At 35.4% G+C, this 26,032-nt stretch overlaps 1 protein-coding gene across 1 annotated transcript in view; it reads left to right on the forward strand.

Moving 5' to 3' along the window:
• Positions 1-26,032, forward strand: part of LOC106085562 (uncharacterized) — a 380,981-nt gene that overhangs the window by 239,409 nt on the left and 115,540 nt on the right. The window contains exons 4-5 of the mRNA XM_059369101.1: positions 21,245-21,453; positions 25,417-25,661. Of these exons, the coding sequence (XP_059225084.1) occupies positions 21,245-21,453; positions 25,417-25,661 (454 nt within the window). The remainder of the gene's footprint in view (positions 1-21,244; positions 21,454-25,416; positions 25,662-26,032) is intronic.

Here is a 26,032-nt window from a genome sequence, read left to right on the forward strand (position 1 = left end):
CTAAAAATCATAAAGCCTATGTTTCCTTCCAAACAAAAGTACACAATCTATGCAAATTTTAAGAAAATCGGCTAAGTATCATATTGTCATAATAGGTCTAATGGCGTTTTTTTAAGGGGTGGCGTGACCCCCTTTTCGAAATCTACCCCCGAATACCTTTCATTTGAGCCCCATATTGAAATGAACGTCAAATATATCTATTTGGGGGAATTTTGGGGTGAGTTACTTAGACTTACATTTTAATACCATATTCGTATTCTACTCTCCACTACCTTTCATTTGATACCTATATTGTCCCGATCGGTCTACTTTTGGTTGTGGTTTTGGCATAAGGGGGAGGGTCCGTCCCGCTTCTGATACCGAAAAATTATATACCCTATGTTTCCTTTCAGACCAACCATACACAATATGCGAAAATTTCGAGAAAATCGGTTCTGCCGTTTTTTAGTCTATACGGAACAAATAAACCGAGTCCCATATATCTGTGATTGGCTAATGTGCCCATTTTGGGCGTTTTTGTGGGGGTGTGGTGAACCCCTATACTTCGACATGAATTTGTATGCCAGATTCGTTATCTACTCCCATATATTGGGTTGCCCAAAAAGTAATTGCGGATTTTTCATATAGTCGGCGTTGACAAATTTTTTCACAGCTTGGGACTCTGTAATTTCATTCTTTCTTCTGTCAGTTATCAGCTGTTACTTTTAGCTTGCTTTAGAAAAAAAGCGTAAAAAAGTATATTTGATTAAAGTTCATTCTAAGTTTTATTAAAAATGCATTTACTTTCTTTTAAAAAATCCGCAATTACTTTTTGGGCAACCCAATGCTTTTCATTTGATACCCATATTGTCCTTATCACTCAACTTTTGATTTTGGTTGGTGTTTTTAGGGTAACGGTGGAGGGTCCGCCCCCTTCCGTTATCAACAAATTATAAAAACTATTCAATCTTCCTAACCATATTCGCAATCTACTCCCGAATACCTTTTATTTGAGTCCCATATTGTCATGCTTGTCCAATAAACCTATTTTAAGTTGTTTTGGGGTTGGGGCGGCCCCCCAGTTACTTGGACCGAATTTTTAATATGAAATTCGTACTCTACCCCAAAATACCTTTAATTTGAGTCCCATATTATCCTGATAGCTACTCTTTTATTTTTGGCTAGTACTTTTGGTGTAAGGGGGAGGGTCCGCCCCCCCTGATACCAAAATATTATAGAGTCTATGCTTCCTTCTAGACCAACCTACACAATCTATGAAAATTGTAAGGTAATCGGTTCAGCAGTTTTTGAGTCTATACGGAACAAACAAACAAACTAAACGATATAAAAATTATATAGCCTAGGTTTGTCAAAATGTTATTTCTTAAGAAAAATTTGTCCATATTCTATAGAAAATTTTGTCATAACTGTATTTTTATGGAAAATTTTGTCAAAAATTTATTTCTACAGAAAATTTTGTAAAAATTTTATTTTTTTGTGATTTTTCAAACATATTTCAGTTCGAGATCATATTCAACGAATATCATAGCAATAAAACTTATAAAAGTTAGACAAGTGAGTGCTGTTTTCAAAACTCTTTGACAGGCTTAGTGGATGCCGATTTCTTTTTAGCCATTTTTCATCATCAACAACTTTGTCAAATTGATTAAAGTGCTCTACACACCCAACGACTGTTGAGTACGGTGTAGAGCACGCTTTTGTTTTGAAACAGGGCTCACTAGTCTTCTACCTCTCCTTAGCGCAGCAAAAGAGAACAAGGCCTTAAACAATGTTTCCACTAGAGCCCAAATCCACTTGAATCTGGATAATCTCGAAAACCCGTTTCCACTAAGATTTATGGGGTTTTTATTTGTCAACAGTGACATTTTTGACTAAGAATTTTGATCGTTTTCTATTGTTGGTCGCAGTTATTGTTACTCAAAATATTGTCGAAATATATGTTATTGTAAAAATTTTTTTTAAATTTTTATATTTTTCTTTTCGTTAGTAAAAATGTTTTTTAACTTAAAATTTTTTAAGACTCAAGATTTTATTTGTTGAAATTTTATTGCAATGGCAACTCTGGCTTAAATGACAAACATTCATATCCGTCGGGCATATACATACATATATAAGCAGCAGGGCTTTCAAAGTGTCAATGGTTATCCTTGCCCCTTCCCTTGTTTGCCTCTTCCTCTTTCCTATGTCATGACTTTGATGTCACCGTTTTATGAGGTGGCAAAGTTCAATTCAGAATGTGTTAAATTTTTGTAAATGACTACAAACCAAGCGAACAAATAAATAAACAAAAAGGAAATATTTATTTAGAGTGAAGGCGAAGGCAGCAGAATGAATGACATGCTTTTTACTTTGGGCCAAAAATGATGGCCCAGAATAACAAATGCAAATAATTGAAACGAAAGTTTCCGGCCCCAAGGAATGCCAGTGCTACCTTATTGGGAGTTACATGCCATAAAAAACGCATTGTTGTAAAACATAAGTCCCAGCTTACGCTTTCATCGCTGGGGGAAGTTGTACTCTCTCGCTCTCTCTCACACTCTCTGTCTCCTTCACACAGTGAGCGCATGCAAATCGTCTAATTAGTTTTCCGCTTCCGGAATTTTGATCGTTTTCTATTGTTGGTCGCTGTTATTGTTACACAAAAGATTATTGGCATGCTGTTTGTGTGTATTTATGTGATTGCTGTTGTTGTTATTGTTGTTGTCTTTTGTTTTGTACCATTTCATCATCTGTATGAAAACGTGGCAATGTGAAAACAATGAAGTGTTGCCGGGCAAATGTATTTCTTTTAAAATTTGTTAATTGACATCTTCCAAGGTTTCACGCCCAACCTGGCCATTCGCTTATTTAGACGTTACTAAGGTTAACTAACAAAAGAATTTCCACCGCCACTCTTGCAGTGGAGTGGAGGCAGACAGTTTCAATTTGAAATATTTAATTTTGCAGGAGATTCTCAATCAAATGGCTTCCGCTTCAAGGTGAAACTGGAAACAAAGGCGAGCACAAAAGATGCAAGAATGCTTGTAGAGCATATTAAATTTTTACATTATTTCTATTTTCAAATATAAAATCCAGAAGGAAGTTTTGCAAAAAAACTTCCTAAAATTGCAGGGGGCATTTTTATGCCGCAAAATTGCAACACTTGGAGATGTCAATTTCCAAAACGAAAATTTATCCCAAAATCATAAGACTGAATGGCTTTATCCGCTAGTCTGTTTGTTGCAACTATACTAAGGAAGTTTTACTCTTTTTGAAAGTAAAATCTCGAAGTGATTTTCTATAAAAAAACCAAACTTCGATGAATTTTCCTTGAAATTCAAAAACCTAAAACATTTTCCTTCTTACTTCTCTCTTGCTGAGCTAAGGAAAGTTGGAGGACTGATTGAGCCCTGTTTCAAAACAAAAGCGTGATCTACACCGTACTCAATAGTCCTTGGGTATGTAGGGCACCTTAATCGAATTGGCAAAGGTGCTGAAGAAGTTACATGGCGTAACAGAAATCATGATACACTAGCCAGTCAAAGCGATTTGAATAACAACACACACTTGCTCAACTTTTATTAGTTCTTTGCTATGGTATTCTTTGAAAAGAAAGCATTGAAAGAGATCTGGAGCTGGAAGATGTTCGAAAAATCACGATACTACAAAATTTTTACATTTGAAATCTCACAAAAATTTCGATTAAATGAAATTTCCAGAGATTTTGTAAAAAAAACTTTTGAGGAAATTTTCTATGAAAATAAAATTGCAATGAAATTTTTTATAAAATTTAAACTTCAACGAAAGCCTTTCAAAGACATCAAATTTCGATAAGAATTTCTAAAAAACTCAAATTTCTCAAAAATTTTCAAAAAAAAAATGGAAAAAATTTAGACAAAATCTTCTTATATATAAAAATCAATTTTTGTTTGCTAGTTTTTTTATTTGTCTGTTCTGTATAGACTTTTGAAATTTTTGCAGATGGTGTTTATGATCCTGTAGTGAAAATAGGGTACTACATTTTTGATATCTGAAAGGGGGGCGGACCCTCCCCCTTACCCAATTTTTGGGAAACGGCAGATCTCGCAGATGGGTGGTGCGATTTAAACGAAATTTTGTGTGATCTATTATAGAAACCCAAAAACAAAAATTTGGAGTCCAAATTCTGGATGTGATACCTAGGGGGGACGCCCCACCCCAAAATCTACCAACAATATATGTAGACCAATCACGACAATATGGGACTCAAATTAAAGGTATTTAAGATTAGAAAACGTATTTGATATTCAATTGTGGGACTAAGTGTTTGGGGCCGCCCGTCTCCAAAAGTACCCCCAAAAAGGAAAAAATTTCGACTAGAGCAATATGGGTCTCAAATGAAAGGTATTTGCGTGTAAAATACGAATCAGATATCCAAATGTGGGAACAAGTTTCTGGGGTTCCCCCAGAACACCTCCCAAACCGGACTTATTTACTGACCATGGAAATATGGATTTTAAATGAAAGGTATTTGAGTGTAGAATACGAATCTGATATCCAGATGTGGGACCAAGTGTTAGAGGGGCCGCCCATCCCCGAGAAAATCCCCCAAAGAGGATAAATTTACGACCATAGCAATATGGGGCTCAAATGAAAGGTCTTTGGAAGTAATGCACAAATCTGATATCAATATTCGGGAAAGTGTCCTAGGGACCACCCCAACCCATAACAACACCCAAATAGGAAGTATTTGCTGACCATTGCAATATGAGGCTCAAATAAGAGGTTTTTAGAGTAGAACACGAATCTGATGTATATTTTCAAAGCCAAGTCACTGAGTGGCCGCCCCATCCCCCAAAACATCCCCAAACCGGCCATGGGGCTCAAATGAAAGGTAACTGGGAGAAGACCACGAATCTGAAGTCTACATTTGGGACCAACTGTCTAGGGGACATCCCACTGCCATAACAACCCCCAAATAGGACGTGTTTGCTCACCAAGACAATTTGGGTCTTCAAAACAGTGGAGCTCGATATTCATAGTTTTGAGGGTCCATACCCCAAACCGGACATATTTACTGGCTTTTGCCCCTAAATCGGGCATATTTACCGACCATTTCAATGTGGGGCTTAAATTAAAGCTATTGGGGGGCAGAGCATAAAATTTATACCCACATTCGGGACCAAATTGCTGGGGGTTTACCCCTTCCCCAAAACACCCCACAAACAGCAATTATTTATTGACCATCGAAATATCGGGCTCAAATAAAGGTATTTGAGAGTAGAATACGAATGTGATATCCAAATGTGGGACCATGTATTTGGGGCACCGCCCCTTCCCTAAAACGCCCCCAAAGAATGAGTACAAATTTCCCTACCATGGCAATATGTGGCTCAAATGAAAAGTATTTGAGATTAGAAAACGAATTTGATAACCAATTTTGGACCAAGTGTTTGGGGGACGCTTCATCCCATAAACTTCCCTTAAACCAATGGAACCAAATTGTCTAGGTTAGTCTGGAAGGAATAATAGGCTATATAATTTTTTGATATCGGAATGGGGGCGTACCCTCCCTCTCACCCCAAAAGTACCACCAAAAAAAAAATGGACCGATCGGCATAACTCAACTGGGACTGGGACTCAAATGAAAGGTATTAGGGAGTGGATTGCGAATAGGGCCTGGAAGAAGCAATAGGCAATAGAATTTGTTGATATCGTTAGGGGGCGAACCCTTCCCCTTACCACAAAAGTATCACCCAAGAAAAAAATGGATCGATCAGAACAATATGGGACTCAAATAAAAGATATTAGGGAGTAGATTGCGAATATGATCGGGAACGAGCAATAGGCTATAGAATTTGTTGATATCGTAAGTGGGCGGACCCTCACCCTCACCTCAAAAGCACCTCCCGAAAATAAAAGTTGACCGATTTTGACAATATGGGACTCAAATGAAATGTATTAGGGAGAACATAACGAATATGGTCTGGAAGCAGCAATAGGCTATAGAATTTTTTGATATCGTAATTGGGCGGACCCTCCCCCTCACCTCAAAAGCGCCACCCAAAATAAAAGTTGATCGATGGAGACAATATGGGACTTGAATGAAAGGTATACGAGAGTAAAGTACTAATTTGATAATAAACATTGGGTTTGGGTACCTAGGGGGCCACATCGTCTCAAAACCCCCTCAGATAAGCAAATTGGATGATAATGACAAAATGGAACTCCGAAACCCCTACCCAAATGGGAATGTCATGGCTATATGGGGAACAATTAAAGGGTATAGTATTTGGGAGCAGATAAAAATACAGTTCAAGGGAGTACATATGGTATTAGGGTAGTTTTTGCGTGGTGTTAATGTAGGCACAGCAGAGCTGGCTGGATTTAGCTAGTTTTGTATAAAAATGAAATTGCGACAAAATTTTCTATAAAAATGAAATTGCGCCGAAATTTTCTATAAAAATGAAATTTCGACGAAATTTTCTATAAAAAACAAATTTCGGCGAAATTTTATATAAAAATGAAATTTCGGCAAAATTTTCTATAAAAATGAAATTTCGGCGAAATTTTCTATAAAAATTAAATTTCAGCGAAATTTTCCATAAAAATCAAATTTAGGCAAAATTTTCTATAAAAATCAAATTTCGGCGAAATATTCTATAAAAATGAAATTGCGACGAAATTTTCTATAAAAATCAAATTTTGGCAAAATTTTCTATAAAAATGAAATTTCGGCGAAATTTTCTATAAAAATCAAATTTTGGAGAAATTTTCTATAAAAATCAAATTTCGACGAAATTTTCTATAAAAATCAAATTTCGACGAAATTTTCTATAAAAATCAAATTTCGGCGAAATTTTCTATAAAAATCAAATTTCGGTGAAATTTTCTCTAAAAATCAAATTTTGGAGAAATTTTCTATAAAAATCAAATTTTGGCGAAATTTTCTACAAAAATCAAGCTCTCTGACCTTTCTTTCTTCCTACTCAAAACTTTGAAATGTTTTTCTTCCACATTACTATTGTTAACCTTTTGAAGAAATATGCAATGAAAATAAATTTCAACGAAATTTCCTCCGAAAACAAAATTAAGACGGAATTTTTCATGAAAATTTATTTTGGAATATATTTTTTTAGAAAATGAAATTTTAAAGAAATTTTATATGAAAAAAAAATTCGATGAAATTAAAAAAAAAAAATATTGAAAAAAAATTTAAAAACAAAATTTCCTCGAAAATTTCCATAAAAATCCTCAGAAGCAGGCGGTGTCTTCAGCTTTTGTTTTTTTTCCACAACTTTAAATTTTTTCTCCACGTTTCTATTGTGTCAATCAAACACACATATAAACATCTCGTAATAAAGAACCTTTGTTAAGTTAAAAAAAATACAATCGCGAAATCAAAGAATTTCTTTGATTTCCTTGCCCTAGCTGCTGAACGGAAACACTTGAAAATCTAACCTTTTTCCAGTTCGTTACAAATATCCCATTCCAAGAATATTTCAAATGTAAAATACCCAAAGAGAAAAAAAAAACATTCCTTAAGAATTTACGATACAAACGGGGCAAAGGCTTAAAAATACCGAAAAACTGCGCGACATTTCTTCATTAACATACAATTCCTTAAACGGGGGAGGCAATAAAACAAAGCAAAACAAAGGATAAGCAACGCGAAAGGAATTTCCGCTTGAAAGCGAACACCATACTGCAATGTCTTAAACATGTTTCGGATGGAAATAATTTCCAAAAAATTTCTAAACAAATTGGGCGGCAACAAAAGGAAAAAAAAAACAAAACCAGTAACAAACCAAGACAAAGGTTGGTAATTTTCTTTCTGTTTTTTGTTTGAGGCGAACGTGTGAATTTCCCCAGTAACAGCGGAAAAAAAATTAAGCCATTGAATTTTGAGATTTTTAAACGTGAAGGAATCTTAGAAGACTTTCTGAAAGGGTATACTATATAAAATTTTTAGAACTCTTTTAAAATCATACAAGGTTTATGTTCTTCTAACAAATTTGTGTAATAACAACGAATTGGTTCTTTTTTTTAAATTTTAATCCTCAAATGTAATCGAAACCGTGATTTTTGTGATTTTTTGTTACTTATTTTTTATTTGAGCCCTATGAAGACATAACCGTTAAGCAATAAAAAATCAATATTATTTGAAATTTATTGTTACCATTTACCCTTTTTACGATCATAAAATTCATTCAATTTTTTAATGGAATTAAATTGTGGGCATACGTATGTGGAAGGGGGGATTAGTTGTTTTAAATCTACACTGAAATGAAAAGTTTATACAAAAAACTATTAAAAAAATATAGTTTAGTGTTTAGGGATCCCTTTTTATTATATATATCTTCATTAACATACGATAAGGCATAGGATGTGCCTTTCTTGTCGTATCAATCCATAGCAAATTTCAAGCAAATCTGTTCAAAATTGTAATAACTATGGCTCTGTAAGAGCAAAAAGCAAATGGAATCTAAATATTGTTCTGAACTGATTTTGATTGAACTTAACAAAACTGACAAAGTCATAAGAGGGCCAATATGTGCCAATTTTTGAGACAATTGGTTAACAAATGACCATAAATACAATGCAATTTCATCTAAATTATCTAAATATGTGTATCATATGTACGGGAGTTATATCCAAATCTGATCTGATTTCTTCCAAGTTCAATAGACTTCGTATCTGGACCGACCTGTACTTCGTACACAACTTAAAATGAATAGACAGACGGACAGACAGACGGACAGACAGATGGACAGACAGACGGACAGACAGACAAACAGATGGACAGACATACGGACTGACAGACCGACGGACAGGCTTATAGGTGGACAGACATATAGGCGGTCAGGTAGACGGACGGACAGACAGAAAAATATATGGACAGACGGACGAACAGACAGATAGACAGACAGATTGAAGGACAGACAACGTAGAAAGCTAAATCCAATCAGACAGATAGTTAGACAGACGGACAGACAGACAAACGGACAGACAGACGGGCAGACAAACAGGCAGACGGACGGACAGACAGACAGACATATAGGTGGACAGACGAACGGACAGACAGACGGATAGATGGACATACGAGCAGGCAGACGTACGGTAGACTGATACATGGACAGACAGGCATACGGACTGACAGACCTACGGACAGACTGATAGGTGGACAGACAGATAGGTGGACAGACGGACAGGCAGACGGACGGACATACAGACAGATATATGGACAGACGGACATGCAGACAGATATATGGACAGACGGGCAGGCCGACGGACGTACCGTCAGATAGACAGATGGAAGGACAGACAACAGAGAAAGCTTAATCCAATCAAACAGATAGTTAGACAGACGGACAGACAAACGATCAGCGGACAGACAGACAAACAGATGGACCGACATACGGACTGACAGACCGACGGACAGGCTTATAGATGGACAGACATATAGGCGGACAGGTAGACGGAAGGACAGACAGAGAGACAGACGGACGCACAGACTGATAGACGGACAGTAAGTCAAGATCCAGATTCGGTTTATGTGGGAGCTATATTAAGGAGGCCACCGTAGCACAGAGGTTAGCATGTCCGCCTGTGCTGCTGAACGCCTGGGTGCGAATCCTAGAGTGACCATCAGAAAAAATTTTCAGCGGTGGTTTTCCCCTCCTAATGCTGGCAACATTTGCAAGGTACCATGCCATGTAAAACTTTTTTCCAAAGAGGTGTCGCACTGCGGCACGCCGTTCGGACCCGGCTATAAAAAGGAGGCCCCTTATCATTGAGCTTAAGCTTGAATCGGACTGCACTCATTGATATGTGAGAAGTTTGCCCCCGTTCCTTAGTGGAATATTCATGGGCAAAATTTGCATTTGCATATCTGATTATGGACCGATTTAGACCATCATACTTGGCACAGTTATTGACGGACACACCAACACTTTACGCAATACTTTAGCCAAATCGGATATTAATTGCGCCCTCTAGCGGCTCAGTAAATCAATATCCGAGATCGGTTAATCTAGGAGCTAAAACATGTTATGAACCGATTTGGACCATACTTGGCTCAGTTGTTGGAAGTCAAAACAATGCACTTAGTGTAAAGTTTCAGCCGAATCGGATAAGACTTACGGACTCCAGAGCCTCAAGAAGTCTAGATCCAGGATTATGTGGGAGCTATATCAAAACATAGCCTGATATAGTCCATTTACAATCCTAATTGATTCACACTAATTGGAAATATTCATGCAAAATTTCAAGCGCCTAGCTTTATTCCTTCGAAAGTTAGCAGACGGACGGACAGGGCTAAGTCAACTTGGAATGTCAAGATGATCAACATTTTTTTTTTAAGCATAGATATAAGCCGCTCTTTCAAATTTATTTCAAGACCACTTGCACCCAATATTTCCTCGTTTTTTTTTCTAAGTGTTTTCATAGCTGTTCATACAGTTACTGTCAATGCTCAAATAATACCCCACTAAAAATTGTGATAATCATAAAAAGCGACTAAGCTCCATGTAAATGTAAATCTAAATGTGTTTGTAAATGTAAATGTTATGGTGTACATGGTGCTTAACAAGGCCTTGTTTGGTTGGTTAGCTGGCTGATTGGTTGTTTCAATGGTTGGTTAATCCCTGTTAACAAACAGACAATAAAAAATTATTATAGGGTACGAGTATTATATCAAGTATCCAATGACATTCACACTCACATGGGGCATCAATGAAATTTAAGAAATTAATTTTTTTTCCAACAATTTTTTCTCAAATTTTATTACCAGTAGGATCATATGAACAAGATATCTCTTATATCACAAAAAGTTGTAAAAATTTCAAGTTGCCCCATATGAATAGTGTTAATGAAACTAGAGCATCTTAGATTACGTGAATTTAATTTGTAGGGATATTTTCTATACCTACAAATCAAATCTTCAAAAGTTTTTTTTTTTAATTTCTCATGTATTTTAGTTAAACATCATAAGCTTACAAGACTTTGAGACATCTTTTTGTATTTTGGCGGTCAAGCTTGATTATGGGTTTGCTTAAATTCAACACAAAGCTTGAATGTATGAACAAATTTTTTAAAACTTTAAGGAGTGTAGCCAATATTTTTCCTTTTAAGGACTTGTTAGGGGTCCTTTTTTTAATTTTTAAAACTTTAAGGAGTATAGCCAATATTTTTTCTTTGAAGGACTTTTTAAGCTTCAATTTTTTTAATTTTTTCTCTCATACTGGTTTTGGCCTTCCTCTCTCAATTTTTTCAATAACTTTCCTTTATTTCCTTCCTCTGCCTTTGATATGTTTTTAAACATTGCCATAAAGTTTCCAACAACTTCTGTGTATCACCTGAGCTTCTGTCCCCTTCTACCATCAGCCATCGATTTCACATTTTCCCCACCTTCCTTCCACCCACTCAAAACATCACATTATGGTGAAGCATAAAGTATACCATTGGGATACAATGTTTTATCACCCTTCAAAACACGATTACTTTAAAAGATCCCCAGGGTGCATTTTGGTCTAGAATAAATTGTGATGACATGTAATTTCCCCCATAGACAATTTTTTCAATACACTTTGTTTGAGAATCTATTGGAGTCGTATTTTTACAACATTTAACAAGAGATAAAAATACAATTGTTCCAAGGAAGAAGACAATTAATTCCCTTTAGAACACAAAACTATAATTGGGGGAATAGTAAGAGGGTAAAAGTTTTGAAAGTGAAACGTTTAGGAACTTTTGAAATAAAAATTTTATGAGTGAATTTTAAAGAAAAGAAATGATAATAAATAAATTAAATTCCGAGTTCTTTATTTATTTAGAATAGAAAAAAAAAAAATAATATATAAGTTTTTTAAGTATTTAAGAGGTAAGAACAGTAGAAAACCTGAAATAATGTCAATCAAGCTACAATACGTACGGAAACGAAAAATGGTCCGCAAATCCTGGCAGAGTGTATCGTTCACAACCCGCCTCTTGTCCTCAATCTCTCGAAACTCGCCATATGGTCGAATGAGTACGAATGACAGAGATTACTGAGTAGATCGGATTCGATGTCAGACTCAACATATCGTTGATGAAAATAAAAAAAAAAGGGAAGGAGAAAGAACAGAGCCCTGGGGTATACCTGCGGTCAATTTACGCTCATTGGATGAGAACCCATCTATTGGGTTGCCCAAAAAGTAATTGCGGATTTTTTAAAAGAAAGTAAATGCATTTTCAATAAAACTTAGAATAAACTTTTATCAAATATACTTTTTTTAAACTTTGTTTCTAAAGCAAGCTAAAAGTAACAGCTGATAACTGACAGAAGAAAGAATGCAATTACAGAGTCACAAGCGGTGAAAAAATTTGTCAACGCCGACTATATGAAAAATCCGCAATTACTTTTTGGGCAACCCAATATTTCGGATCGTAGTAAAATTCTAAGACGATTTAACGATGTCCGTGTGTCTGTCCGTCTATTCGTCTGTCCGTCCGTCTGTTATAATCACACTACTGCCTTCAAAAATTGAGATATTGAGCTTAAATTTGGCACAGATACATATTTTTGATGCACGCTGGTTAAGTTCTTGAATGGGCCAAATCGGACCATATTTGGATATAGCTGCTATATAGACCGATTTTCCGATAAGGAGTCTAATGACCATAAATGCTTTATTTTTCATCCGATTTCGCTGAAATTTCAAACAGTGAGTAGTTTTAGGCCTCCCGACATCTGATCCAAATATGGTCCATATCGGACTATATTTATATATAGTTGCCATATAAACCCATCTGCCGATAAAAAGTCTGAAGCCCATAAAAGCTTTATATATTAACCGATTTCACTGAAATTCTCTAAACTTCACACCCCGAAAAGTATGAAGTTAATACTCTCGCACCACTCCGATCACTGTATTGTTTCAGCATCTGTTTCGTATTCTGCTTTTCGTACTGCTTCCTTCCCAGTCCCGAAAGGGTATTTGTATACGAAAAAGCACATTGGGCTGAGCTCAATGAATTCTTTCAGCATTTTAATTGGAAACCATGATTTTTAGATGACGATATAAATGTTATTGCTCAAATGATTGAGAAGAAAATTTTAAATTGAATGACGACATGTATTCCAGTTAAGACTTTAACGGCTTTAACCAGATTTGCAGAGTTGCTGTCAGATCGAAAGAGGTGGCACTCTGGAACTAGCCAATACTGAACTGCTGCTCAAGCCGGCAATATCTTCGTGTGCCAAAGTGCTTAGGCGCAAAAAATTGTATATCAACATATGTCTTGCGCAAGTATTTTACGACGCTTGCTTGTCCATTACGCAACCTTTTCAACTTTGCCTACCGTGAGTCTTCCCGGTTCGTTGGAAGGTTGCGAACATTCAGCCAATACCCAAGAAGTAGGGTGAGGCGAAACAACCCTGCACATTACCCGCCAATTGCGATGTGTTTCCGCTCTTTCCAAGGTTATGGAGTGCATGGTTAATCACCATCTTGTGAGGTATTCATATTCTAATGGCCTTCTTAGCGACCAACATTATAGGTTCCGCAGAAATCGCTCTACGGCCGATCTCATGGCATTTCTGTCGGAGCGTTGGAGTCGCTCAATTCATCAGTTCAATGAGAGTAAGGTCGTGGCTCTGGATATCTCCAAGGTATTTGATAGGGTCTGCTACAGTGCACTACTATCAAAACTTGTCGCATTTGGTGTTGGTAATGGGTTCGTGCGCTTTATTTCGAGCTTTCTCGGAGATCGCACTATACGAGTCGTTATAGATGGGTTCTCATCCAATGAGCGTAAATTGACCGCAGGTATACCCAAGGGCTCTGTTCTTTCTCCTTCCCTTTTTTTATTTTCATCAACGATATGTTGAGTCTGACATCGAATCCGATCTACTCAGTAATCTCTGTCATTCGTACTCATTCGACCATATGGCGAATTTCGAGAGATTGAGGACAAGAGGCGGTTTAAGAGCGATACACTCTGCCAGGATTTGCGGACCATTTTCGAGTGGGGTGACCCATTTCGATCATCTTTGTTTATCAATGGTATAAATGTTGAGGAATTAGAAGCTATTGATGTTCTGGGCATGAAAATACAAAGTGATGTTCGTTGAGCTGAACATGTATTTGAAGTGCCGAAAACATCATTCAAGTATTTAGGCTTCCTTAAAGAGTGTAAGAATTACTTCACTCCTTCTGATCTTCTTAACATCCATACCACTTTCATAAAGCTGAAAATGGAGTACAAATCACATGTATGGCCTGGATCTTCAAAATATACCTGGAGCTACTGGACCGTATACAGAGGAGAGCGATGGCGTTGATTGGGGACAGTCGGAGATCCAACTCTATTGCCTTCCTTGAACATTGTCGCAATGTGGGTTGTTTGGGGCTGTCCTATCGGTACTTTCATGGTGTGTGTTCGTCCGATATTCGTCTTCTTATTCCTGATGTAAGGATATTTAGACATTTCAGGAACTCACACCCGTTTGTAGTTGATTGGCCAGCGGATCGGACAATGCATTTTTGAGAGAATTCTTATTTCGCCCGAAGCGTTCGTATGTGGAATCGACTTCCGGCTAATGTGTTTCCCAGCCACTATGACATCCAGAGATTTAAGACAAATGTCAATAAACACTACATTGATTTTCGTTCCATTTTGGGCAATTTGCCATAATGTTGTCATTTGTCAACCGTAGTTATTACAGATTGAAAATATTTGCTCCAAATGTTGTTGGTTACTCCAACAAAAAAATTAAATATATTTTTTTTAATGATATATAATTTTTTTATTTTTTTATTTTATTTTTTTGGGTTGCCCAAAAAGTAATTGCGGATTTTTTAAAAGAAAGTAAATGCATTTTTAATAAAACTTAGAATGAACTTTAATCAAATAAATTTTTTTTACACTTTTTTCTAAAGCAAGCTAAAAGTAACAGCTGATAACTGACAGAAGAAAGAATGCAATTACAGAGTCACAAGCTGTGAAAAAATTTGTGAACGCCGACTATATGAAAAATCCGCAATTACTTTTTGGGCAACCCAATATAATGCATTTTTTAATTTAATAGTAATTCATTAGATTTTATTTTTTGTTCTATTTTATTTTATATTCTTTTAGTTTATGTTATTTTATTATATTTTTTTAGTTTATTTTATTTTCTCAAAATTTAATTTCTTTAGGGAAAGTTGTCAAAAAACTATTTTTTTTTTATTTTTTTTTTCATTTCATATTTCTAAAAAATACAAAATGGTATTTCTCTGAACCATGTCATTTTGAATGCTTCAAAATTTCTTATACCAAGCTATCGACCTCTAATAGCATTGAAATGTCATTCACCATCAACACCACATTTAACAGTCAAAACGAAATAATTTTCACAATCTCTCCGTTCCCTCTCGTTCTCCATACCAACCTGTTGATATACCTGTGAGACCTTTTCGAATTCCTTTTGTCAGAAATAGTATCGTTTATTGCCTAAATGGTCTTCACTTCCGCTTGTATGTCCGGAAAAAACATTCAATTGGCTTCTTTGCCCCTGAAATGTCACAAAAAAATTTCTACAAATGCCAGGAAAAAATTCACTTAAAAATTGTTCGTAGAATTCTTAATTTTTTCAATTTATCCTTAGCTACATTTTAGAGAATTAAGGCCATACAAAGTGTCAATAACATTTGAGTGGTGACATGTTCTGTTTTCAATTTCTAAACATAATTCTAAAAGACAAGGGACACCATGCTAGCCCTTAAATTGTTTTCATGTCTTACCCCTCGAAGTGAGGCAAACGAAGAAGAAAAAAATCTATTGTGAAACTTATGGCATTCGGAAAAGTGTCATAGATGCTATTTTACATAGCACACGTCAAATCTATTAAAAACTTTAATTTCCCCTATAAAGTTTTCTAAGAGAATTTCATTATACACACACACTCACACACACATATATATGCAAAGAAACAAAAACAATACAAGGCCCCTCTTAGAATATTGAAATGACAATGAAAGAACCTTCCCCCGTAATTTACAAGGCTGCAGTACCAAAGGTGGAGTGTTGACTCATAGAAAGAGAAGCAGGGGGAGAAAAACTTTGTTTGCCCCTTGGGGGAAAAAAGTTGCTAAAGCACGAACAACACAACATATCAAAATGATGCACAATTTTGTCAAAATAAACAACAACTTTGATGATATCCAATGTAATATGTGGCTACATGTAAGCATGTATTTGAATGTTGATTTCCTTAAGCGTGTGTGTGTGTATGAGTGGGAGAATGTGAGTATGCTAACAAAATTGTCGAAGTCAAACGGCAATGGCAAGAGCAACAACAGTACACACAGCAACATCATTTACGACACTGACAACGACCTGTCATTAAAATAAAAACAAGATACATCTACTAAAGGTCCGTACAAATGCAGAGGGTTCTCTTTTTCGAAAATGAGAACAATGAGGTATACACCAAGAGAAATTATTTCTCAAAGATATATTAAGAAAAGGTGTCACTGTGGCAGCTTTTTCCTTAGAGACATAGTGTCACAGGATAACGACTGCAACGACTCTTTGAGAAAGGAGATCAGCCCAAGAAAAATCCTGGATGACCGGGGAGATTCGCAACATTGGGAAAGAAGTCTGCAGACTTTATAACAGAGCACGTCGTAGAAAAGCGGAAGTATATTGGGATGTGTATTACTCATGATTCAAGCGGAAAAACGTGCCTCCTGAAAGCCTATCTGCGACCAGGTCGATAGCGTTAATGACGCCGCCAAGATGAAGAAGTTTCAAAAATCCATGTCCAAACTGAAACGTTAGTAGACGACATGGGAGTCAGGGCAGATACTACGGAAGACATGTTGAGGCTTTTGATGAAAACGCATTTTCCACAGGATACGACGGGACTCACGGATTCACCGAAATATTGGAATAATGACGTTGATCGAAGGCTTATCATTACAGAATTTTTGGTAAAGAAAGCCTTGAGGAGCTTCAAACCATTAAAGTCACCCGGATCTGTTGAAATATATCCGGTGTTACTACAGAAGGAGGCGGATTATTTGGCGCCCCATCTGACCTGTATTTTTACAGCGTACCTAGGACTGGCATATACTCCGAAAGCCTGGTGAAAGGAAGGGTGATACATAAACCCAAGCCCGGCAAAGCAAGTTATACGACACCTTACGTCCTTTCTACTCAAAACCATGGAACGTATTGTGGATACCACGATAAAGAGTAGGACATCCAGCGCACTGCTCAAATACAAACAGTAAGCCTATGTCAAGAGAAGGTCGGTGGAGACTGCCCTGCTCGAGGTTGTGCATAAGATAGAAGAATCCTTCGATGCCAAGACGCACACATTGGCGGTATGCAATGACATCGTCGGTGCGTTCAACAATGTGGGGACCGACATATTGATCCAATCTTTAGACCATTACTGGGTGGACCCGATCCTTGTAGATAGCTAAGGAATAGATGGATAAATTGCGGTTCCCATGACATAAATATAAGGGAGAAAGTGGCACAGGACACGCCACAGGGGGTCATTTTGTCGCCACTACTACACCATAATTAAACTATTACGGATGCTGACTGAGGAGTGATTTGAACCCGTCTGCTATGCAGACGATGTTATTATCCTTCTTAGGGGTAAGGATCCGAACCAGCTATGCAGAAGTGCCGGGTCTTGCATATGGCATATGGCTGCGCTAGAACCAGGGGTTTCAATGTTAACCCATAGAAGAGTGAAATATCACGAGGAAGACGAAGGTGGGCCAATTTGACGCACCACGTTTCCTCATTAAAACAATTTCGATATCTGTCAAGATTAAATACTTGGGAGTGATCTTGGATTGAAAGGTTAAATGGAGCATACTGAGAAGGCTCACAGGTGTTGGGCATTATGTAGAGGGGCCGTAGGCTCGAAATGGGGCCTAAATCCGAGGATAGTCCACTGGTTCTGCAGGAGCCAAATTTGACCAATACTTACTTACGCCTCAGTAGTTTGGTGAAAAGAGAAAAATTGCAACATAAGGACCATGGCATAGACGGAGCGATGAGGACCACGCCCACTAGGGTACTGGAGACTATTTTAGATATCCGACCAATAGACATACAGATTAAGTGTGAGGCAGCCACTGCGGTTATGAGACTTAAGAGAAGATTTAACATGGCAGAATACCTCACAAATATAGCCAGCATTAGTAAGGGAATAGCCACCGCCAAAAATTTTTCTGATGTTCTGACGTCGGCGTCATATGAGGGCATGCCAATGTCTGCGCCACGGCGGCCCCAGTGTCACAGAAGTGTGACAGTAGTGGCAACTTCTTCCATTGTCATATTGGAAAATAAGTATAACTATAGAAAATGTGTCACACCACTTTTTCCTCATAAAAAAAGTATCACAGCAACGGTGAAAGCTTGGTTGCGACACCTTTTTCCCATAAAACTGGTACCACAGTGATCTTGACAACTTTTCCCTATGGAAATACTTTCAGTGTTTATTTTATGTTATTTTTGTGACACTTAAATTTTTCCATTTTTTTACGTTTTTGAACTATTTTTTTATTTTATTTTATTTATTTTATTTTTATTTTATTTATTTTATTTTTATTTATTTTATTTTATTGAATTTTATTTTATTTTCTATTTTATTTTATTTTTGTATTTATTTACTTTCATTTTATATTTATTTTATTTTGTTTTATTCTATTTTATTTTATTTTGTTTTATTTTAACTTATTTTATTTTATTTTTTATTTTATTCTATTTTATTTTATTTTCTTTCATTTTATTTTATTTTTATTTTATTTTATTTTATTTCATTTTATTTTATTTTATTTTATTTTATTTTATTTTATTTTATTTTATTTTATTTTATTTTATTTTATTTTATTTTATTTTATTTTATTTTATTTTATTTTGTTTTGTTTTGTTTTTTTTTATTTTATTTTATTTTATTTTATTTTATTTTATTTTATTTTATTTTATTTTATTTTATTTTATTTTAACTTATTTTATTTTATTTTATTTTATTTTCTTTCATTTTATTTTATTTTATTTTTATTTTATTTTATTTTATTTTATTTTATTTTATTTTATTTTATTTTATTTTATTTTATTTTATTTTATTTTATTTTATTTTATTTTATTTTATTTTATTTTATTTTATTTTATTTTATTTTATTTTATTTTATTTTATTTTATTTTATTTTATTTTATTTTATTTTATTTTATTTTATTTTATTTTATTTTATTTTATTTTATTTTATTTTATTTTATTTTATTTTATTTTATTTTATTATATTTTATTTTATTTTATTTTATTTTATTTTATTTTATTTTATTTTATTTTATTTTATTGTATATTATTTTGTTTTACAATATTTTATTTAATTTTTTTATTTTATTTTACTGTTGTTTATTTTATTTTATTTTCTATTGTTTTATTTTATATATTATTTTATTTTATTTTATTTTTCTTTATTTTATTTATTTTATTCTTTTTTTAATACATTTAATATTTTTTATATTTTATTTAAATAGTTTTTTTTTGTTTGAATTTTTCTCAGTGCTGTGTTACTTCCTAACTTCCTAAAGTGACATTTTAGGACTTTTTGTGCCAAAGGCCACTGCCGGCTTGTATGTGTTGTGTTTGTTTATTAGCTGGGTGGTAGTGTATATGTCGGCATCATACATCGATATCCAGACGCCCAAATATACGATGACATACTGGCTGCTACCAGCAAGCACACTCACACAAACACTCACATGCTTACTGGGCATGGATGCCATGCAATATCGGGTGTTATTTTGGATGACAGCTAATAAAAGTAAATTAAACGTGTCACATTTTACGATTTGGTTTTTCTTATTTTATTATGTGTTAAGTTTTTCTGCTCTGCTACCACTCCCTGTCCGCCAGCACCCAGCACCACCCAAAGGGCCTACATTCAAAGCCTATTAAACTGAAATAGGGAAAACCTTAAAAAATATGTAGAAGGCGAGCGCTGGGGTACAAAAAAAAAACAAAAAATAGAGCAAGAATGTATCTAAGAGATCGTATTTTATTTTATAAGTCTATTTGGACTTTATGCGTTTTTTTTTGTCCTCGCTTCTAGCGTCACTCGTCACACGTCACTGGTGTGAAAACTTTGGCTATTTTCCTACGCTATCAGCGGCAATCGCAAAGGCTGCTGCGTTTTTTATGGCGGTGTCAGTGTTGTTCGAGGTGCCAATGCCTAGCAGCAATGTCGCCCATTCCTTTGGGCTATATTTTTTGTGATTGGTCTTCTTTTTTATGGTAATTGCCTGGATTTTTATGCATATTTTTTCAGGTAAGGGAACTAAGCCAGTCAAAGTATTCTGCAAAATCAACGACAAAGTTTCCCGCTTCACTGAAATGGCATGGCCAAATCGATGAGAAGACTTTTGGTCTTTGGATTGGCTTAAGAAAATTACCTTAAATTTAAGTAGACAATTAAGAAATTTTTAAGATGATTGAGAATTTAACAGAAACTTGGAAAATTGTTGCACATTTTCTTTATAATCGTTTTTAAAGGCCGCCAGATAAGATTTGGTCTAGGCTAACGAGGCGGAGGCCACGGTCATAAAACGCTTTCATTAAAAATTCACGAGAGAATTGCATTAAAATGTTTCACCAAACATTGTTTTTCGTTTATCAAAATTTAATGACGAAATTTGGTAAAACGTTGTCAAAGTCTGGCCACGCTCATAAAACAAAGAAGGGTGTGATTTTATTATTTCATTAATTAAAAATAAGCAGGTGATTTTTTGAGTTGATGTTATAAAAATGCAGATTTTTATGGGTTTGCTGCGGTTATTGTTTGAATCTGGGAGTAGAAAAATAGTTGGAAAACTAGAGTAGATATAAAATTTTCTAACAAAAACTAATAATGTTGCTGATATTATCCAAATGCTTATTATGTTAACTAAGGTTCGAGCTATAAGTTTCAGATTTTGTATGGAGAGACAAGGAATTGAAAACTACATAAAGCAAGAAAATGTTTTAAAGGTCAAAAAATATATAAAATAATGATAGTTGATACCCTGCCATGACTTGGCACTGGTGTGACAATATGCCGTATATGATGGTGTTTTCCATCCAGTAGAAATGTTTTGTTTTCCAAAACCTTCAATTCTACCAATAAAATTTTTTTTCTTATTTATGTATAGAAAAAATCGTTTCCGCTTCCTTTTCCTTGCAGACAATCCCAACATAGCCATTCACATATTTCACATTTTCACTTTCCTGTTTTGTTCTCTTTCTCAATTACAGTTTCGATGCCCGCGGACGATCTTTGCATCAAGGCATACCATGGGCGGATGAGAATGTTTTCAAAAATAAGGCACATTTTTATTATGACTCAAATCCGCCAGCTTTAAGGATTAAAAATATACAGCCCAATGATGCCGGTTTGTACAAATGCCGGGTGGATTTTCATAAATCACCAACGCGTAATTGGAGGATAAATGTAACCGTATTGGGTAAGTTCAACAAAGAAACAAAAAAATAGAGCAAAGACCACATCTCAGTTGAGTTTTATGTCACCATTCTTTTTTTTTTGTGGGAGTGGGTTTTGTCAAAGCAGTTGATTACTGTTGATGTTATTTCTTTTGTGTTTGGGGTTTTTAGATTTGCGGCCACAAAGTCAATGGGTAATTTATTTAATTTTATAAATGTTGAAGTTATACTTTGTGATGTTTTGATGGTGTTTGATAGAATAATTTTTTTTTTTTGCATATTTCAACTAATTTTTTATACCCACCATCGAAGGACTGGGGTAAAGACAATATAGCAACGTGCGTCCGTCCATCTGTCTGTTGGTCCGTGTTATAAACATGTTTTAGTATTTAAAAATTAAGATTAAGGGTCGGGATAGGGTCGGTAGTCGCCGGCCTGGTTTGCACGGGGATCCTCTCGATTATCTCCCGATGCTTCGCGGGTCCTAGTGATAAACGAAATTCTATTCGATCTCAACGGAGATGGTGTGAGACTGGTCACATTTGGGGATAGTCGACAATCAGCGAGATTATGGAAAAGTCACTGTGGAATTTATCCAGATGGGCTATGAGAAATGGGTTGAGAACTAATCCAAGGAAGAAGGTGCTCTTCACTTGGCGATATAACATACAGGACTATCGGATTTCAGTCTTTGAACGGCACCACTCTGCAGTTGTCAAAGGAGGTGAAAATAAAATTCCTTGTCCTCGAATCGAAAAGGAATACAGAAGAAAGGTCCCGAAAAGCGATGTGCGCCTTTTACTTCTGCAAAATGATGTTCGGTAGGAAGGCTGAAAATGGTTATGAAACTAGTGCTGACATATGGAGCACTGGAGAACATCTAAGGTACTGACACTGGCCTGCGTCGCTATCACGGTTGCATTACGAGGGTTGCCTTTTATATTTTGAGACTGAACAACCATAGTGTTGCTATCTGTCAACTGACAGCTGTTTCGTAAAGCTTGACATTTTTGAGGTTATACGTAGTCAGAACGTTTTGACATACGAGCGCTGTTTGTGTTGTTTACAGTAACTTAAAAGATTTATCTCACCCAAAAAATGAAGTTAAATCGTGAATATTTTCGTGCGATTATTTTTTGCAATTTTCGACGTGGAATAACTCAACAACAGTGCATCGATGTACTTAATTAAATTTTTGGCGATGGAGCTCCACTAAGTACCAGAGTTTATCAATGAATTAGTAAATTTAACCGAAGTCGTAGTTCACTCCAAGACGAATTTCATGAATTTTGTCCAAAATCAGTTGTTATTCCAAAAACCATTGATGCTGTGCGCCAAATGATATTGCAAGATTGTCATGTGACCTATCGTGAGATTGAGAGAACCTAAGGCATTAGTGGGATCAGCATACATTCAATATTGAATGATCATCATTCATCAATATGTCAATCGCTCAAAAAAAGGCTCGTGTCGATTGGTCGAAAGAAATGCTCCAATCGCGATCGCGTTGCTTCGAAACACGTCTATGAAATGGTGACAGGCGATGAATTGGATGGATTTACGCGTATGAGCCCGAAAGTTAACAGCAGTCGACTGTATGAGTGTTTCAAGATGAGCCAAAGCCAACAAAAGTTGCATGCGCACGAATCATTTCCAAGCAAATGATCGCTTGTTTTTTTTCGGAAAAACTGAACATGTCGCAACCTTAACACAAGAACAACGCAGAACAGTCAATTCTGAGTGATACACAGCCATTTTTTTTGCTAGTTGTCTTCCAAGAAACCAGGAAAACCAACCGCCGAAGAAGGATCACTCTTCACCTCTACAATGCGAGCTCTTACACATCGGATCAAACAACTGCATTTTTGAGCACTCAGAACATCGATTTGATGGGGTCATCCGCCGTATAGTCCTGACTTGGCAACATACGACTTCTTTTTATTCCAATGAGAGGTCAACGTTTTTCGACACCTGAAGAAGCGGTTGATGCATTCAGAATTCATGTTATGGAGATACGTCAATCAGAGTGGCAAAATTGCTTCCGACAATTGGTTCAAACGCATGCAAAAGTGTACAGATCTTAATGGGGAATATTTTGAATAACAATAAAGCGATTTTCCATGATGAATATTTGTTTTAGTTCTCTAATCTCGAAATATAAAAGGCAACCCTCGTAAGATCCACAACGCAGGCGATTCTGGAGGTGATGCTGAATGTACAACCCGGTGAGATCTGTGCCACTAAGGTTGAGCTTAAGCTGAAGGAACCTGGCATGCTGGGAGTAGGCGAATACGTCCACTGCTCCATACTGGAGGCCATGCATGCAGGGAGTAGGCTGCGGAGGCTCTCATACTACATGTCGCCGAGACCTATTCGGAAAAGTTTGTTCTGGGCTCACTTACCCCTATGGGAGGGGTGGGTGGCGGATGCTGTGTTTGAATTGGTTGGGACCTCGATCTTCAATGTCGTCTTCAGGATGGAGTCGGTGACTGGATATGGCGGTCCTCAATGCCTTGAATTCGAGGACGAAGTGCATAGCGGAATGAGTTTTGCGCCCTGAAATTACTCCTGACTGAACTCATCGGTATTCTGGGAAATGAGAAGGTGGGCGATTTTAGATATGAAAGGATTCATGTCATGACTTCTAATAATCATGTCAAGTACGGTCTCTATCGGTTGTTAACCTGATACTGCCCCATATAAGTCCATCTCCTAAATTTACTTCTTGAGCCCATAGAGGGCGCAATTCTTATCCCATTTGGCCAAAATTTTGCACAACGACCTCTCCAATAGCCTTCAACCTCCAAGTATGGCTTCAATAGGTCCACAATCTGATATAGCTACAATATTGCATAACAATTTTATCCGTTATACCTTTTTTGGATATAAAGAGATACCAGGCAAAGAACTTGGCAAATGCGATTCATGATGGAGAGTACATAAAATTCGGCACGGCCGAACTTAGCACGGTTTTGCTTGTTTTATATATTTTTCTTTAGATTTATTTTTTAATATTTTCGTCTATTTTATTTCATTTTGTTTTGATTTATTTTTTTATTTTACTTCTATTTAATTTTGTTTTGTTTAATTTAATTTTGTTTTGTTTTATTTTGTTTTATTTTATTTTATTTTATTTTATTTTATTTTATTTTATTTTATTTTATTTTATTTTATTTTATTTTATTTTATTTTATTTTATTTTATTTTATTTTATTTTATTTTATTTTATTTTATTTTATTTTATTTTATTTTATTTTATTTTATTTTATTTTATTTTATTTTATTTTATTTTATTTTATTTTATTTTATTTTATTTTATTTTATTTTATTTTATTTTATTTTATTTTATTTTATTTTATTTTATTTTATTTTATTTTATTTTATTTTATTTTATTTTATTTATTTTATTTTATTTTATTTTATTTTATTTTATATTATTTTATTTTATTTTATTTTATTTTAATTTTTTTATTTTTTTGTTTTATTTAAATTTTTTATTTAATTTTATTTTTTACTATTTTAGTTTATTTTAGTACAAAATTATTACTCTTATTTTTTTTTGTTTTCTTAAAATTTGTATACTATTGTATTTGGTTTTCCTTTAATAATTATGTAACTGTCCACATTAACCTTAAATCCCCATGGCCCTTTAAAATGTTGGTAATTTTTTTTCAACAAAATTGTCTACCTCAAATTTATGAGCCCAATTTATGGCTTTGATAAGCAAATGAATCATCTGCCATATAATTTTGGCTTAGACTGCTTTGGGTCTCTGCTAGCACAATTTTCGTGGGAGAAGGAGGCCGGAAGGGCGCCAGGTTGAAGAATCTTAAACAACCCGTGTTATTCTTGTATAACTACCTCATATTTAATAATTTATCTTAACTTAATTTTACCCATACACAGAGAGTCACACACACTTTATAACAATTCATGTTTTTATCATCCGTGTAACGGTTTTTGTATTTGTTTTCTTTCTTTTACAGTGCCGCCCACCCATCTGACGATACTCGATGATCAGGGTGCCGCAATAAGGGACCAAACAGCCGGTCCCTATTTGGAAGGCGAAAGCGTTAATATAACATGTTTATCAAGCGGTGGTGTGCCACCGCCACGTGTCTCCTGGTGGCGTGAACATGCCTTGGTCGATGATTCATTTCAAATTCTTCCAGATGGTACCGTGCGCAATATATTGCAGTTGAAAAATATTTCACGCAAGGATTTGTTAACGGTAAGTAGAATGTCCCTTTGCTGGGTGGAACAAAAAAAAAAAACGGAGAATAAGAGGGATGGAACAAAAAAGGTGTTTTTGCTTCCTTTTACTGTCATTTACTTTTGGGTTATGGTAAGGTGGTTTGGCTTAAAGTTCTCTAGGTTTTGTTTGTTCAGTCTGTTGGTGGTTGAGGACCCACTCCATCTCTAGTTATCCTTACTTAACGAACCATGTTCCATGCTAACAAACAACGCCAACATCTCTGCCTGCAGCAGCATACTTAAGGCCAAAGAGTCCCTCTATTATTTTTTTTTTTTTTCTATTCTTTATAATTTTTTTCTGTTTTTTTTGCCATGCCTTTAGCTTACAAAACCAGAATGAATAGTCAT

This window comes from Stomoxys calcitrans, chromosome 5 (assembly GCF_963082655.1).
Source record: "Stomoxys calcitrans chromosome 5, idStoCalc2.1, whole genome shotgun sequence".
Classification (NCBI taxonomy): domain Eukaryota; kingdom Metazoa; phylum Arthropoda; class Insecta; order Diptera; family Muscidae; genus Stomoxys; species Stomoxys calcitrans.